Source organism: Theropithecus gelada, chromosome 1 (genome assembly GCF_003255815.1).
Source record: "Theropithecus gelada isolate Dixy chromosome 1, Tgel_1.0, whole genome shotgun sequence".
Classification (NCBI taxonomy): domain Eukaryota; kingdom Metazoa; phylum Chordata; class Mammalia; order Primates; family Cercopithecidae; genus Theropithecus; species Theropithecus gelada.
The window spans coordinates 113,679,334-113,696,056 of record NC_037668.1 but is presented as its reverse complement, the minus strand read 5'-3'; the positions used below and the strand labels follow the sequence as shown (position 1 = coordinate 113,696,056).

Here is a 16,723-nt window from a genome sequence, read left to right as displayed (position 1 = left end):
TGAATACTTGAAAATGTTTTAAATTTTATATGGAAAAAAGATTCCATGAATAAAGTTTAAAAGTAATATCGATTGGGAAAAATATTTACAAAGCATATAACATATAACAGGTTAATATACAAAGAGTTCAATTGGGCACAGTAGTTCATGGCTGTATTACCAGCACTTTGGGAGGCTGAGGCTGGAAGATTGCTTGAGCACAGGAGTTTACACCAGCCTTGGCAATATAGCGAGATCCCATCTCTACAAAAAAACTAAAACTGAGCCTGGTGTAGTGGCAGATGCATATAGTCCCAGCTACTCGAGAGGCTGAGGTGGGAGGACCACTTGATCCCAGGAAGTTGAGGCTGCAGGGAGCCATGATCGTGCCACTGCACTCCAGCCTAGGCAAAAGAAAAAAAATATTTACCTATCTATTGATATGGATATGTGTGTGTATCTAGATAGAGATAGATGATAGATTGATAGATAGATAGATAGATAGATAGATAGATAGATAGATAGATGTATATCTATCTTTCTAGATAGACATACACACACATATATGAAGAACTCTTATAGTTTGAAAAAGAAAGTTCAATAGAAAAATGAAAACTATTCCATCAAAAAAGTAGCCAGTGGAGAAAAAAAGAACAAATCCGAAAGTTCAACTATTGTTTTATAATAAAAAGACACTCACCTAACTTTAAATTAGAGATATGCAAATTAAAGTAAAATAAGATATTACACTTAACTTCTCAGAAGGGAATATAGGAAAAAACAGTACTATCATTGATCACTGGTAAAAATGTGAATTACACCCTTTATGGAAAGATTTGCTAAATATAGGGACATATTCTTTAACAAAACAGTTCTACTTTGAGGAATTTATCCCACAGGTATAAACACACCCAATACACTAATGAAATTTTGCAAAGACTTTTTTTTTTTTACAATACTGCTTTTATTGGGGGAAAAAATTGAAATTATATGAATACTCATTTCTAAAGGAATTATTGGATAAGTTATAGGTTAGCCATTTCATGGAATATTATGCAGTTATTTAAAAGAATTTATTATATCTAGTTTGACTGACTCAGTTATTTCATGATGTATTGTTAAGTGAGATGCATAGAAGAGTATATAATATGATCCCAATATTATAAAACACAAGCAATATTTCCCATACATATATAAATGTATTTGTCAATATTTGATTAGAAAAAGGTATGAAAAGATACATACCAGGTTTTTAATACTGAGTAGGGAGTGGAAAATGGTGTATATGTATTTTTTAAGTGCTGTGTAGATATCTTAAAAATCAGGGTCCGGGCGCAGTGGCTCACTCCTGTAATCTCAGTGCTTTGGGAGGCTGAGGCGGGTGGATCACAAGGTCAGGAGATTGAGATAATCCTGGCCAACATGGTGAAACCCCATCTTTACTGAAAATACAAAAATTATCTGGGTGTAGTGGCGTGCTCCTATAGTCCCAGCTACTCAGGAGGCTGGGGCAGGAGAATCGCTTGAACTCAGGAGGTGGAGGTTATAGTGAGCCGAGATCATGCCACTGCACTCCAGTCCAGTGACAGAGTGAGACTCCATCTCAAAAATAAATAAATAAATAAATAAATAAATAAATAAATAAATAATAAGTAAGTTATTTTAAGTTAATACCTAGTTTAAAATGAATTGAGACAAGATGAGAAACACAGAAGTCATATAAATGGTGAATAAATGAGAAGATAGTATTCTTAGCTTGCAAATTAACAAAGAACATGACATAGATCAGAAGAAATATACACTTCCATTTTTCAGGTGTGTATGTAATTTCAAACTAACTTTCTGGAGGACAGTCTTTAACAAAAATTTTATTCTATAAGGGTATCTCTCACAACACTGCTAACAATGACAAAAATTAGCAAAAAGTCTAATAATAGCAAATTTAAAATATTATCATAGTATGTTAAATACTAGACAAGTATTTTAATTATCTAAAAGAATGTAGATTGACATGGAAGAGCATTCATATTATATTTATGAAGGTATAAATTCAGGTTACAAAAAAGATGAATAGTATTATCTCATTTTTTACATATATATAAAATTTTCAAAAGGATGAACAGGAAAATATTAACGCATTTTAAAAGCAGTAGGTCCACCCAGCAACAGCAAACTACATTTGTTTCAAGTGTATATGGAACATTCACCAACACAGAAGATGTTATGGGGCATAAAACAAATTTTACTAAATGTAAAAGAACTGAGGTCATAGAAGGTATATTCTCTTGCCAGTGGAATTAAACTAGAAATCAATAACAGAAAGATAATAGGAAAATCTCCAAACACTTGAAAATTAAATCACACACTTCTAAATAATTCATGGATCAAAGAGGAAGTCTCCAAGAAAATTAGAAATTATTTTGAACTGCATGGAAACATATACAACGTATCAAAATTTGCAAGAAAGAGAAGGGAAACCATCCCAGAAACAGGGTTTTCAAAAGTTAAGGAAAACAAATATTAGAAGAATTTAACCTGAATTTAGAATGTCCTTTTTAAATTGTTTTGTATATGATTGTCAGACAAGCTGTTTTGACTTAATTGAATGAATAAGTAGTTATCTCAGTCTCACCTTAAGGTTAGAACTAGGAACAGCAAAGCAGACAACATGATAAATCACTAGGGGTTTTTTGTTTGCTTTGCTTTATTTAGGAAAATAAAACTAGAACTTATACAATTTAACAAAACAGGTCTTACTACATAGAAAAAGAAAAAATATAAATTGTCGTGTTTCTACATATAATGACCTCAGCTACATTTAATACATAACTATCAATAACACTGAACTAACATCTTTTATTTTTTTCTTTTAGGGACCCAGAGGTGAAAAGGGCTTTAGAGGTGAAACTGTAAGTTTAACTACATTTGTGACTTTAGTAACCCTGACACTAGACTTTAAGCTCCATGAAAGCAAGGACCCTTTTACAGTTATTCATTATTATATCTCTGATACTTGTAGAATAAAAATAAAATTGCAGTTGTCAGGAAGTAGATTTAAATTATGTGGTAAAAGAGACTTAGACTCACACAAAAATAGTGGGAGACTTTAACACCCCGCTGTCAATATTAGACAGATCAATGAGACAGAAAATTAACAAGGATATCCAGGACTTAAACTCAGCTCTGGACCAAGAGGACCTAATAGACATCTGCAGAACTCTCCACCCTAAATCAACAGAATATATATTCTTCTTAGCACCACATCACACTTACTCTAAAATTGACCACATAATTGGAAGTAAAGCACTCCTCAGCAAATGTAAAAGAACAGAAATCACACCCAACAAACTGTCTGTCAGACCACACTGCAATCAAATTAGAACTCAGGCTTAAGAATCTCACTCAAAACTGCACAACTACATGGAAACTGAACAACCTGCTCCTGACTGACTACTGGGTAAGTAACAGAATGAAGGCAGAAATAAAGATCTTTGAAACCAATGAGAAAAAAGACACAATGGACCAGAATCTCTGGGACACATTTAAAGCAGTGTGTAGAGGGAAATATAGCACTAAATGCCCACAAGAGAAAGCAGGAAAGATCTAAAATCGACACCCTAACATCACGATTAAAACAATTAGAGAAGCAAGAGCAAACAAATTCAAAAACTAACAGAAGGCAAGAAATAACTAAGATCAGAGCAGAACTGAAAGAAATAGAGACACAAAAAACCTTTCAAGAAATCAATGAATCCAGGAGCTGGTATTTTGAAAAGATCAACAAAATTGATAGACCACTAGCAAGACTAATAAAGAAGAAAAGATTGAAGAATCAAATAGATGCAATAAAAAAATGATAAAGGGGATATCATCACTGATCCCACAGAAATATAAATTACTATCAGAGAATACTATAAACACCTCTATACAGATAAACTAGAAAATCTAAAAGAAATGGATAAATTCCTGGACACACATACACCTCCCAAGACTAAACCAGGAAGAAGTTGAATCTCTGAATAGACCAATAACAAGCTCTGAAATTGAGGCAATAATTAATAGCCTACCAACCCCAAAAAGTCCAGGACCAGAGAGATTCACAGACAAATTTTACCAGAGGTACAAAGAGGAGCTGGTACCATTTCTTCTGAAACTATTCTCAGCAAGAGAAAATGAAGGAATCCTCCCTAAGTCATTTTATGAGGACAGCATCATCCTGATACCAAAGCCTAGTAGAGACACACCAAAGAAAGAGAATTTTAGGCCAATATCCCTGATGAACATCGATGTGCAAATCCTCAATAAAATACTGGCAAACCGAATCCAGCAGCACATCCAAAAGCTTATCCACCACGATCAAGTCGGCTTCATCCCTGGGATGAAAGGCTCATTCAACATATGCAAATCAATAAACATAATCCGTCACATAAACAGAAACAATGACAAAAACCACACGATTATCTCAATAGATGCAGAAAATGCCTTTAACAAAATTCAACAGCCTTTCACACCAAAAACTCTCAATAAACTAGATATCAATGGAATGTATCTCAACATAATAAGAACTATTTATGACAAACCCACAGCCAATATCATACTGAATGGGCAAAAACTGGAAGCATTCCCTGTGAAAACCGGCACAAGACAAGGACCACTCCTAGTCAACATGGTATTGGAAGTTCTGGCCAGGGAAATCAGGCAAGAGAAAGAAATAAAGGGTATTCACATAGGAAGAGAAGAAGTCAAATTGTCTCTGTTAGCAGATGACATGATTATATATTTAGAACACCCCATCGTCTCAGCCCAAAATCTCCTTAAACTGATAAGCAACTTCAGCAAAATCTCAGGATACAAAATCAATGTGCAAAAATCACAAGCATTCCTATACACCAAAAACAGACAAACACAGAACCAAATCATGAGTGAACTCCCATTCACAATTACTACTAAGAGAATAAAATACCTAGGAATCCAACTTACAAGGGATGTGAAGGACCTCTTCAAGGAGAACTACAAACCACTACTCAAGGAAATAAGAGAGGACACAAATAAATGGAAAAACATTCCATGTTCATGAATAGGAAGAATCAATTTCATCAAAATGGCCGTACTGCCCAAAGTAATTTATAGATTCATTGCTATCCCCATCAAGCTACCACTGACTTTCTTCACAGAATTGGAAAAAACTACTTTAAACTTCATATGAAACCAAAAAAAGAGCCCACATAGCCAAGACAATCCTGGGCAAGAAGAATAAAGCTGGAGGCATCACGCTACCTGACTTCAAACTTTACTACAAGAGTATAGTAACCAAAACAGCATGGTACTAGTACCAAAACAGATATATAGACCAATGGAACAGAACAGAGACCTCAGAAATAACACCACACATCTACAACCATCTGATCTCTGACAAACCTGACACACACAAGCAATGGGGAAAAGATTCCCTATTTAATAAATGATGTTGGGAAAACTGGCTTGCCATTTGCAGAAAACTGAAACTGGACCCCTTCCTTACACCTTATACAAAAATCCACTCAAGATGGATCAAAGACTTAAATGTAAGACCTAGGACCATAAAAATCCTAGAAGAAAACCTGGGCAATACCATTCAGGACATAGGCATGGTCGGAGACTTCATGTCTAAAACACCAAAAGCAATGACAACAAAAGACAAAATTGACAAATGGGATCTAATTAAACTAAAGAGCTTCTGCACAGCAAAAGAAACTATCATCAGAGTCAACAGGCAACCTACAGAATGGGAGAAAATTTTTGCAATCTATCCATCTGACAAAGGGCTAATATCCAGAATCTACAAAGAACTTAAACAAATTTATAAGAAAAAAGCAAACAACGCCATCAAAAAATGGGCAAAGGATATGAACGGACACTTCTCAAAAGAAGACATTTATGCAGCCAACAGACATATGAAAAAATGCTCATCATCACTGGTCATTAGAGAAATGCAAATCAAAACCACAGTGCAAATCAAAACCACAGTGCGATACCATCTCACACCAGTTAGAATGGCGATCATTAAAAAGTCAGGAAACAACAGATGCTGGAGATGTTGTGGAAAAATAGGAATGCTTTTACACTGTTGGTGAGAGTGTAAATTAGTTCAACCATTGTGGAAGACAGTGTGGCAATTCCTCAAGAATGTAGAACTAGAAATACCATTTGACCCAGCAATCCCATTACTGGGCATATACCCAAAGAATTATAAATAATTCTACGATAAAGACACATGCACACATATGTTTATTGCAGCACTATTCACAATAGCAAAGACTTGGAACCAACCCAAATGTCCATCAGTGATAGACTGGATTAAGAAAACATGGCTCATATACACCATGGAATACTATGCAGCCATAAGAAAGGATGAGTTCATGTCCTTTGCAGGGACATGGATGAAGCTAGAAACCATCATTCTCAGCAGACTATCACAAGATCAGAAAACCGAACACCACATATTCTCACTCATAAGTGGGAGTTGAACAATGAGAACACATGGACACAGGGAGGGGAACATCACACACCGGGGCCTGTTGGGGGTCGGGGGCTAGAGGAAGGATAACATTAGGAGAAATACCTAATGTAGGTGATGGGTTGATGGGTGCAGCAAACCACCATGGCACGTATATACCTGTGTAACAAAACGGCAAGTTCTGCACATGTAACCCAGAACTTAAAGTATAATAAATAAAAATAAAAATAAACCTATGTGGTAGATTGCAGTGAAATCTGATAAACTCTAAACATGTTTAAGAACCCGCCAATCACTTCTTCCCTGATCACTGTGTGAAATGGATTATTTGCCTTGCCAGGCGTCAGCAGATGGGGTATGGGTTTTCTTCACTAGTGAGAGAACAAAGGGACTGCCAAGTCGCTTTAGGTATATACCCGCTATGTCCAGTCAGCACTAAAGAAGTCTGCAATGCAGAGGCAAATCATTAGTTGCATATCAGCCAGTTAGAGACAATGATGAGAGGATGGGCAAAAGGTACACAGCACTTTTGTGACCAAAGTAGCTTATACTGGCACTACTTCCCTCATTTCTAGGATGCCAATTCTTCCAAACTAAAGAAGATGTATTGTAAAGGGGCCACTTCTCCAGCAGAGATCATGCTGAGCTTATTTTTTAATAAGTTTTTTATTGTATAGATTTAACACGATGTTATAGGATACATATAGATAGTAAAAAGGTTATTTATAAGCAAGTAATTTGACTATAAGTAATTTTTTGAAGCAAATTAACATATTCATCTCACATGATTACCTATTTTTTTATTTTTGTTGTTGCAAGAGAAGCTAAAATCTACTCATTGAGTATGTGATCCATGCCGAACTTATTAAAGCAGCAACCATAAACAGAGGACAGACATGAAATAAAATGAGGGAGATTGAAACTAAGTACGTAAGGCCCATAAGAATAAATTTAAATATAGCGGTAAAGTCTTGATTACAAGGTAATGAGATTACATAGTGACAGCTGAGATTTTTTCTTCTCATCGTAGGGTACACTTGAGACTCAGAATAATTAAGTTGCAGTTATATTAATTAGCTAAAAAAGAGAAATTATGTAATCTCAGATAGCCTAAGAATTACAAAAGGATATTTAAATCGATGTGTTCAATTTGTGGAAATGTGATCCTCACCTTTTCTCAGCAGATTTATTGTAACAGGAAGCAAGAGCATATGCACACAGTGAAGCTATATTTCCAAGGAAGAGTGAAGGAGGGAAAGGAAAACAGAGAGACTTGGAATTAGCCCATGTTCCATATCAGTGTGGCTCTGCATGCCTCCCCAGTATCCTCTCCAAGTACTGTGGCTGGGACATAGTCTCCATCAGGATTAGGAAGCCTGAAGTACCTATGGCAATGTCACAAGCATTTCACATGAAAAAAAAAAATTGAGTGGCTCTGATGGATTACAAATGCAATAGATTAGGACTGCCATTTTAGGTTGTAATGGTAGAAATACGGCATGCAGAATAAAGCAGGTAGTGATACCAGTCATGCTATCCCCAAAGAAAACATGGACAACATTAAAGCACATTCAGAGAAGGGGAAGGATCTGGGGGAACCCATGTCCTGGTAGGACCCATTGAAATATCTGGGATGGTTAACCTCTACCAGATTCTGCAGCCTGATTACATCCCTCTCCTTGTTCTTTCGTCTCTTGTCTCACTTTCTGGCTTTTGCACCTCTTATTTCTCTACCATACCCTTTATGTATGGTAGAGAGTTCCTGCTGATCTTGACATTTTGATTTAATGAACATTTCTTGGAGCAGGCACGCTAATGCTTTAATCCCACGCTACTCCCACCCCTGGACATGATATCTAGCACTCAGGACCTAGTACAATGCCTGGCATGTGTTCTTCAGTTTTGTACTTAAATGTCCTCTTACCAGAGAGGTTCCTGACTAGCCTGTGTGAATAGCAGTGCCCCCACCTTCCTGAGTGCCTTATATTCCTTCTACCCGTGTCTCTACCACCTGACATCTTACAGATTTATTTTGTTTTGTTTGTTTGTTTGTTTATTGTATTTTTCCTCGCTAGAATGTAGCCTTAAAGGCACAGACATTTTATCTGTTGATTTTTGTTTGTTTTAATGCTGTGTCCCTCACATCTAGCAGTGCCTCTCTTATAGTTGGCATTCAATAAATATTTAATGAATTATTGGTAAATGAATTAGATAAAATTGAGGTGTTGGCACATGATAGTTGTCTTCAAATATTTGAAAGGTTATCTTATAAAAGAGAGGATAGATACAATATGAGTAACTCTAGAGGATACAATTTAAATGACTTGTTTATTGAATTGTACTTATGGTTTCTGTGCTCAGCTCCCTGAGAGAAAGTGAGCTCCATGAAGGCATGAGATATATTAGATACCACCTAGTACCTACCTACCATCGTTGTTACCACCTAGTCCCCAGTCTGTTATAGCACCGGACACATAATTAACACAATAAATACTTAGTGACAAAGTTAATAGAATACTGAGGCTAATTTCAGCTCAATGTAATAATGAGCTATCTAATATAATAATGAAATAGTACACAAAAAGATCATTTTGCAAGGTAGAGGTAGTAACTACCTTTCACCAAAGCCTACTGACCATCTCCCCGAGTTATTGGACTGGTATTCCTGTGCTGAGTAGGGAATTAGAAGAGATATCTATAAAGTTCTTTCCAGATCTGAATATGTGTGATTCTACATAAAAGAAAAATAAATAAGCCCCCCCACAAAAGAACTAACAAAGCTGTAGAACATAAAGAGTTCTTTAGAGATTAATTCCCATCATCTGTAAATCCTACTCTGAATCCATCTCTCATTCTTCACTGGCACCCTTGTCCAAGTGATCATGATATCCCACCTGGACTCCTGGTTTCTTATTTCTTCCACTTTTCCCCCACTACAATCTATTCTCTACATAGCAAACAGAGTGATATTATTACAGAATAAATCAAATTATATCATTCTCCTCTTTAAAACCTCCCTATGACTTTTTCTTGCACTTAGAATAAAATCTAAGCTTCCTTGCCTTGATTTACAAGGCCCTACATGAACTGGCCCCTGTTTGCCTCTCCAGTGTCCTGATGTACCATTTTCCACCTGCCACCTACACTGACCTCCTTTCTATTCTTAGGAATATGCCTTTCTTTTACCTAGGAAATTATTTCATATACTCTTCAAACGACTAATTTTATCTCAATATTCAGGTCTTTGCTCGAATGCCATTTTAAAGAAGTCTTCTCAGATCATTCTGTCTCATCATTTCTGGTCATTCTCTTTCACAGCATCTTGTTTTCTTCATAATAGCACTCATTGCAATTGTTTCCTGTCCCCTCCACTAGAATGTAAACTTCATGAGAGTAGGGAACTTTGTGTAGTACACAGGTTATCAGTGTCTAGCACAGAACTTGCCATGTAATAGGTAATAGTTGATAAATGAATAATATGCCCTAAAATTAAAAAGTGAAACTCTATTTCCAATTCTAGCCTGGTAAAGTAGAATTTCCTGAATTAATATGCTTTATAGGGTTTTTAGTCTGTGGGTTATCATGGTTCTCTTCACAAATAATATGCAAACTTCCAGTACCCAAGGGAGATGGGAAATAGGCACAGTGGCATTTAGAGTAGCCAACTAAATTTGCTGCAAAAAATAATAATAATAATAATTTAAAAATAAAAAAAGATTCACTGGCACATTAGAATTATGAGTTTTTTCTGTTTTATTGTTGAGTAACTGATACTAAATACCTTTTTAATCACCTCTTTTCCTTTGATTCCATTATAATTTAAGGAGCTTTATAAAGGTAATCTTTTAATTCCTGGAGATCATTCTGCAATTCTCATAATCCATAAAATGTGCTGTTAAACTTTTCTCCTTTGTTTTATGGAAAAGCTTGGTAACATTTCTTACACTTTCACTGGGAATTTTTCAGTGCATTCTACCAGTTTGTTTCCTTTAAGGAGACAGTTTAAATAATTGACTGGCTAAAGACACCTAATTGGTTACTGTCTTTCAGAAAGTAATACACTCACAGAGGTCATTCTCAGATAATACTAGTAAATGGTGCATTTTTGGAATGGATTTTATTAGGTAAGACCTATTGTATTGAGACAAATAAGAGACTTAAGCCTTTGCACAAATATCAGAATCACAACAGTCTATCAAATTGGTTTATCAATATTATTATTATTATTATTGAGATGGAGTCTCACTCTGTCACCCAGGCTGGAGTGCAGTGGCACAATCTTGGCTCACTGCAAGCTCCACCTCCCGGGTTCAAGCAATTCTCCTGCCTCAGCCTTCCGAGTAGCTGGGACTACAGGTGCCTGCCACTACACCCAGTTAATTTTTTGTATTTTTAGTAGAGACGGGGTTTCACCATGTTAGGTAGGATGGTCTTGATCTCCTGACCTTGTGATCTACCCCACTCAGCCTCCCAAAGTGCTGGGATTACAGGCATGAGCCACCATGCCCGGCCTCAATCTTATTTTAAAATTTTCCATGCAGGAAAATTTATTTAACTATGAATTTATTAAACTGTGCTCTCCTTACCAAGTTTTATACCTAAAAATAACCAAAAAATGACCAAAGCATGATTCAGTGACTTTAAAAAAATACAAAGATGTTTACAGCTCATTATACAACACATGAAAAGTAACCCCTTTATTATAATTTGGGTTTCTTGATTAGGAAGCTTCACATCTTCTGTAATTTAACATTGTAAACTCTAGTACTGATCCCAAGTAGGTCCTTTCCACCATTGAGAGAGCTGATTCTGTATGGCCATTTATGAAAGAGTTATTTTTCTTTCTGTTCTATACTCGCTGCCTGTCTGCCTGCCTATGGACTGTTTTTTAAATGAGTCCCTAGATTCGTATATATTTTCTTTTTTTTTTTTTTTTTTTTTTTTTTTTTTTTTTTTTTTTTTGAGACAGGGTCTTGTTCTGTTGCCCAGGCTGGAGTGCAGTGGCATGATCTCAGCTCACTGCAACCTCCATCTTCTGGTTCAAGTGATTCCCCTGTCTCAGCCTCCCAAGTAGCTGGGATTACAGGCGTTCAGCACCACACTCGGCTAATTTTTTTTCTGTTTTTTGTAGAAACGGGATTTCACCATGTTGCCCAGGCCAGTCTTGAACTCCTGGCCTCAGATGATCTGCCCACCTCAGCCTCCCAAAGTGCTGGGATTACAGGCATGAACCACCACACCCAGCCCTGTTCATATGGTATCTTAAGGAAAACTAGCAGATAACATGTAGAATTATCTACTCTTTCTCTACTTCAAAACTGTTGTGTTACTGGCAAATTAATCCTGAAAGTTTACAAAATTTCCTACTTTCTATAAGACCTCAAACACTTAAAACACAATTGAGTAAATTTTAGAGTAAGTAATGCAAAGAGGACAGCTGGAAATAATGAGATATAGTTAGTAAAAATTTAACTTAAGTAAAATTCTAAGTAAAATTTTAACTTATAGCAGAAATGGTATCCTAGTGTCAGATATCGGCAAATGATTTTTTTTTCTTTCTTGACAGACTTGCTCTGTCACCCAGGCTGACATGCAGTGGTGCAGCCATAGCTCACTGGAGCCTCGAACTCCTGGGCTCAAGCAGTCCTTCCACCTCAGCCTCTCAAATAGCTGATAGGACTACAGGTGCATGTCATTGCACTTGGCTAATTTATTTATTTAATGATTATTACTATTATTATTTTTGTGGATACAGTGTCTCCCAGTGTTGCCCAGGCTGACCTCGAACCCTGGCCTCAAGTGATCCTTCAGGTCTTTGCCTCCCAAAGCCCTGGAATTACAGGCATGAGTCACTATACCTGGCCTGAAAATAATTTTCACAGAATGTCACAACTTGAATCACATAACTTAAAGCTATAGAAATAAAAAAAAAAGCAGAGAACAATCTCAGCATGAATTTTTAGATTAGCTGCTTCATATTTATAGCATACTATTTAATGAAATCATAAAATATTGAAACATCCCATTGACATTTTCTCTAATATTATCTCTAAGTTAATGTGTCTCCACAGTTCTTGATTAGCATTGTCTTATTTGCCTCCAATTTGAAAGTGAGGAGGATGGTTTCTGCATTAGAAGGAAAAACTAGGATATGGGAAATAGGTCCTAAATATTAACACCATAAGCTTTTAAAGCATATATATGTATGTATTTATTTTTGAAATTCATAAATAGTATAAATCATTCCTTAAAAAATTATCAAACTTATTAAATTCAAGAACACTTACTATTACATTTGTACAGACTTTAAATTTTAAATTCCCAATCTGTATGCATATGTACACCTTCTTTATCCAGATATAAAACATGAGGTAGGTCAGGTGCAGAAGCACATGCCTGTGGTCCCAGCTACTCAGGGATGCTAAGGCAGGAGAATTGCTTGAGCCCAGGCATTCAAAGCCAGCTTGGGTAGCATAGCAAGACTCCCATCTTTAAAGAAAATTTAAAAATTTAAAAAAACACATGTCAGGAAGAAATTTGACAAAACTCTTGAAAATCATAATTTTAAAGTGAACCTTGGAGATTATCTTCACTAGACCTATTATATTACAATTTAGATATCTGAGATCCAAATGTGCAGCAGTTCACTTAAGACCATATAGCAAATTAAGTTACAAAGACAAAAACCAGAGCCCAGGTCTCCCAGTTCCTATTCCTATGTGATTGTGTTTTTCTATAAATTACAGTGCCTCTTAGAAAAAGAGGGTTAGAAGCAACTTGGTAAGGAATATGGGGTGTGTGTGTGTGTGTGTGTGTGTGTGTGTGTGTGTGTGTGTGTATCCTCCACCTAGAGTAGCCCAGCTATCACCCACATGACAGCTTGAAGAGTTTATGTTCTTGTTTGCAGTCACGCCGTATGACTTGTGATGCTCACTCATTCTGTTCTAATTACATTGCTATCTAGTTAATCTTATTTAATATTACTAAACTCTCCTTTCAAACCAATGAATCTCAACCAGCAGCCATTTGTCCCCCTACTGCCCTAGGAGACATTTGGCAATGTCTGGAGAAATTTTTGGTTGAACAATTGGGGAAAAAGAATGAGATGTTAGTGGCATCTAGTGGGTAGAAGCTAGGGATGCTGCTAAACATCCTACAATGGAAGCTCCTCAGTTTATAAATGAGAAAAGGAAGCTCTCTGCAACTGAGCCAGCCTAAAATAAGGATCATGAAGCTAAATCAAGATTGCATTTACATAAGGGAGATGACATAAGGAAATGAAATAAAAGAAATTTACATAAAAGAAAAGACTAACATACTCAAGTTTAAGAGTACGCACTTACACGTATTTTTAAAGTATGCTGATAAAATACGTTACTTTTGGAGGATTGTATGTAAATTCTGGAATAAAGTGGAAAGAGAATCTATTTTCATAGGCAGTGTTTTCACTATAGCCAAATAACCACCATAAGCATTCAGAGTAATTTGGTTCCCCTTTAGAAATTAACCTAGATGGCCAGGCACAATGGCTCATGCCTGTAATCCCAGCACTTTGGGAGGCCAAGGCAGGTGGATCACTTGAGGCCAGGAGTTGCCTGCCCAACATGGTGAAACCCTGTGTCTACTAAAAATACAAAAAAAAAAAAAAATAGCCAGGAGTGGTGGAGCACGCCTGTAGTCCCAGCTACTCAGAAGGCTGAGGCAGGAGAATCACTTGAACCTGGGAGGTGGAGATTGCAGTGAGCCGAGATCACACCACGGCACTCCAGCCTGGGCGACAGAGCAAGACTCCATCTCAAAAAAAAAAAAAAAAAAAAGTGAAAGAAAATTAACAGAGACAATCATAATATTGTTATAAACTACTTTACTTATTTAATTTTATTTTTTGGAGACAGTCTCACTCTGTCACCCAGGCTGAAGTGCAATGGCGTGATCTCGGTTCACTGCAACCTCTGCCTTCCAGGTTCAAGCAATTCTCGTGCCTCAGCCTACCAAGTAGCTGGTACTACAGGAGCGCACCACCATACCTGGCTAATTTTTTTGGACTTTAGTAGAGAGGGAGTTTCACTATGTTGCCCAGGCTGGTCTCAAATTCGAGCTCAGGCAGTCCTCTGGCCTTGACCTCCCAAAGTGCTAGAATTACAGGTGTGAGCCACCATGCCCGGCCTATAAACTGCTTTACATAAAAGAGAGAGATAGTGAATCACTTCACCTTAATGGTGTATTAGCTAGAGTAATAAAAAAGAACTAATAAAATGTTATCTTGTTGGGATCATATTTTTTTAACTTGGCTACTTTCCCTATTCTATGTGGTTACATTGGGGTTGCCTGCCCTATCTTGGGGTGGGTTTGAAGTATTTTGTTTGATCATATTTGTGGTGGTCTGACTTGTTCTGGATAACAAGCTGGAATGAACTTTATAAAGTCAACAGTAGAAATTGTTTCTTATTTTTCTATGATAAATTCCTCTTTTGAAGTCAAAGATAAGATACATATTTTGTACTGAACCATCAGTGATATTTTCCAAATTTCAAAAATTTTGCTAAGTGGAATGGACTATCACAACTGTTTATTATTTTTACATTGTTGATCCAAAATGGAGAAGCGTACATAACCAATTTCATTTTGAGCTTCTGTATAGTTAAAAGGCTATCTCCAATGTGACATTTCTGTCACCTACCATGCAGCTTCTGAAGTACATGCATTGGTTGATAATTAAATGAATGGATGATGTGAAAATTAACTAGTATTAACTAGTATTAAAATTAACTAGTACTAATTTTAACATCATTCATTCATTTAATTATGTACAAGTTTTGTACATTCTCTGCTTAAAATTGTAATCATAAATCAGATAAACTAAGACATGTCTAGCAGGCACAGTGTTGGAGTACTCTACTCTTTTCAAGCTGCTATGTATTGTTTGTTCTAGCTATCACAGTATATTTAGGATTAACAGCTTTGGCAATACAAGATACTTAAAACTAAGTCAAGCATGGTGTCGACATTATCCAAAACTCAGTTGAAGATAAGTGTTGCTTTGCCATCTTTTAACCATAATTGGAGTCGATTCAATGTAGTCTTAACATTTAGCTGAACATCTAGGTTACTTTTGAACAGACATACAGGGCCTTTGAGCATTTTTAACAGTAATTACTATTGCTTCATTTTGAAAAATGTCAACATAGCTTTTGACATTTTGCTATATACCTTTTAACTTTTCTGATTTCCACATTAATACTAATTAATTTTAACATCCTTCATTCATTTAATTGTCAATAAAAATGGAGAGGTATTATTTTGGAGTTGGCAACCAGTTTATAGGTAGATGAAGGAAATTAAGGTGTCTAAGAACACTGAAGTTTCTATATTTGATGATTAGGTAGGTGGCAGTTAGAAATAACAGGAAAAACATCTTTAGACAATACTAACATTTTAAAATGTTACATTTATAGTAGTTTAGTAAAATGAGTAAATTCAGTTTCTAATAATATCAATATCGATAAACAGGAAAATAAATATCCAGCTTGTTTATGAATATGGATGATAGCTAAGTACCGGAGCATATAACTTTAGAATACTAAAACAATTTAAATTGTATGACTTGCCTGGCACGAAAGGTGATGACAGAGGTTGAATATTAGTTCTCTTGCTTATACCCAACCAAAAGTATAACATATACCTCTTGTGTTTGTCTCCATTTCTTCCAGGGTCCTCAAGGACCGAGAGGTCAACCAGGGCCTCCAGTGAGTTGGTTTTCATTTATGTCTGTTTACTATTGATGCTTATATGCTTGCCTGGTTTGAGATGTCTACTAAATAAATGTATATTTTTTTAATTTGCTGTGTTCTAGGGTCCACCTGGAGCACCAGGCCCAAGAGTAAGTTTGCTTGGTTTGATTTTATTTTGTTTTATCTTAGTATGTCATATTAACTTTTTAAATCTTCTTCTGTTAACTCCCCATTAGAAGGTGTCCCTTTTGCATACCTCTGTTCTTTTTTGCTAACCTGATACAGGGCTGGCCCAGCTACACAAACATGAAATCCAAGCCTCAGACTTCTTATTTATAAAATGGAGATGGTATCTCCTGCTTTCTTGGGTGGTTTCAAGTATTGAGTAAGAAGTAAAGCACGCAACACATTGTATAATACATAATAAGCACTTGAAAAACTAATTACCTCCATTTCTTCCTAATTCTACATCTTCGCTCTCCTTTTTTAAATGTTCTCTTTTTGCCAGCCAGAGTTA

The 16,723-nt window shown here is 36.1% G+C and overlaps 1 protein-coding gene across 1 annotated transcript in view; it reads left to right on the top strand.

Annotated features, from left to right (window-relative positions):
• COL24A1 (collagen type XXIV alpha 1 chain) overlaps positions 1-16,723 on the top strand; it is a 392,112-nt gene that overhangs the window by 351,472 nt on the left and 23,917 nt on the right. The window contains exons 53-55 of the mRNA XM_025390892.1: positions 2,853-2,888; positions 16,186-16,221; positions 16,329-16,355. Coding sequence (XP_025246677.1) covers positions 2,853-2,888; positions 16,186-16,221; positions 16,329-16,355 — 99 coding nt within the window. The remainder of the gene's footprint in view (positions 1-2,852; positions 2,889-16,185; positions 16,222-16,328; positions 16,356-16,723) is intronic.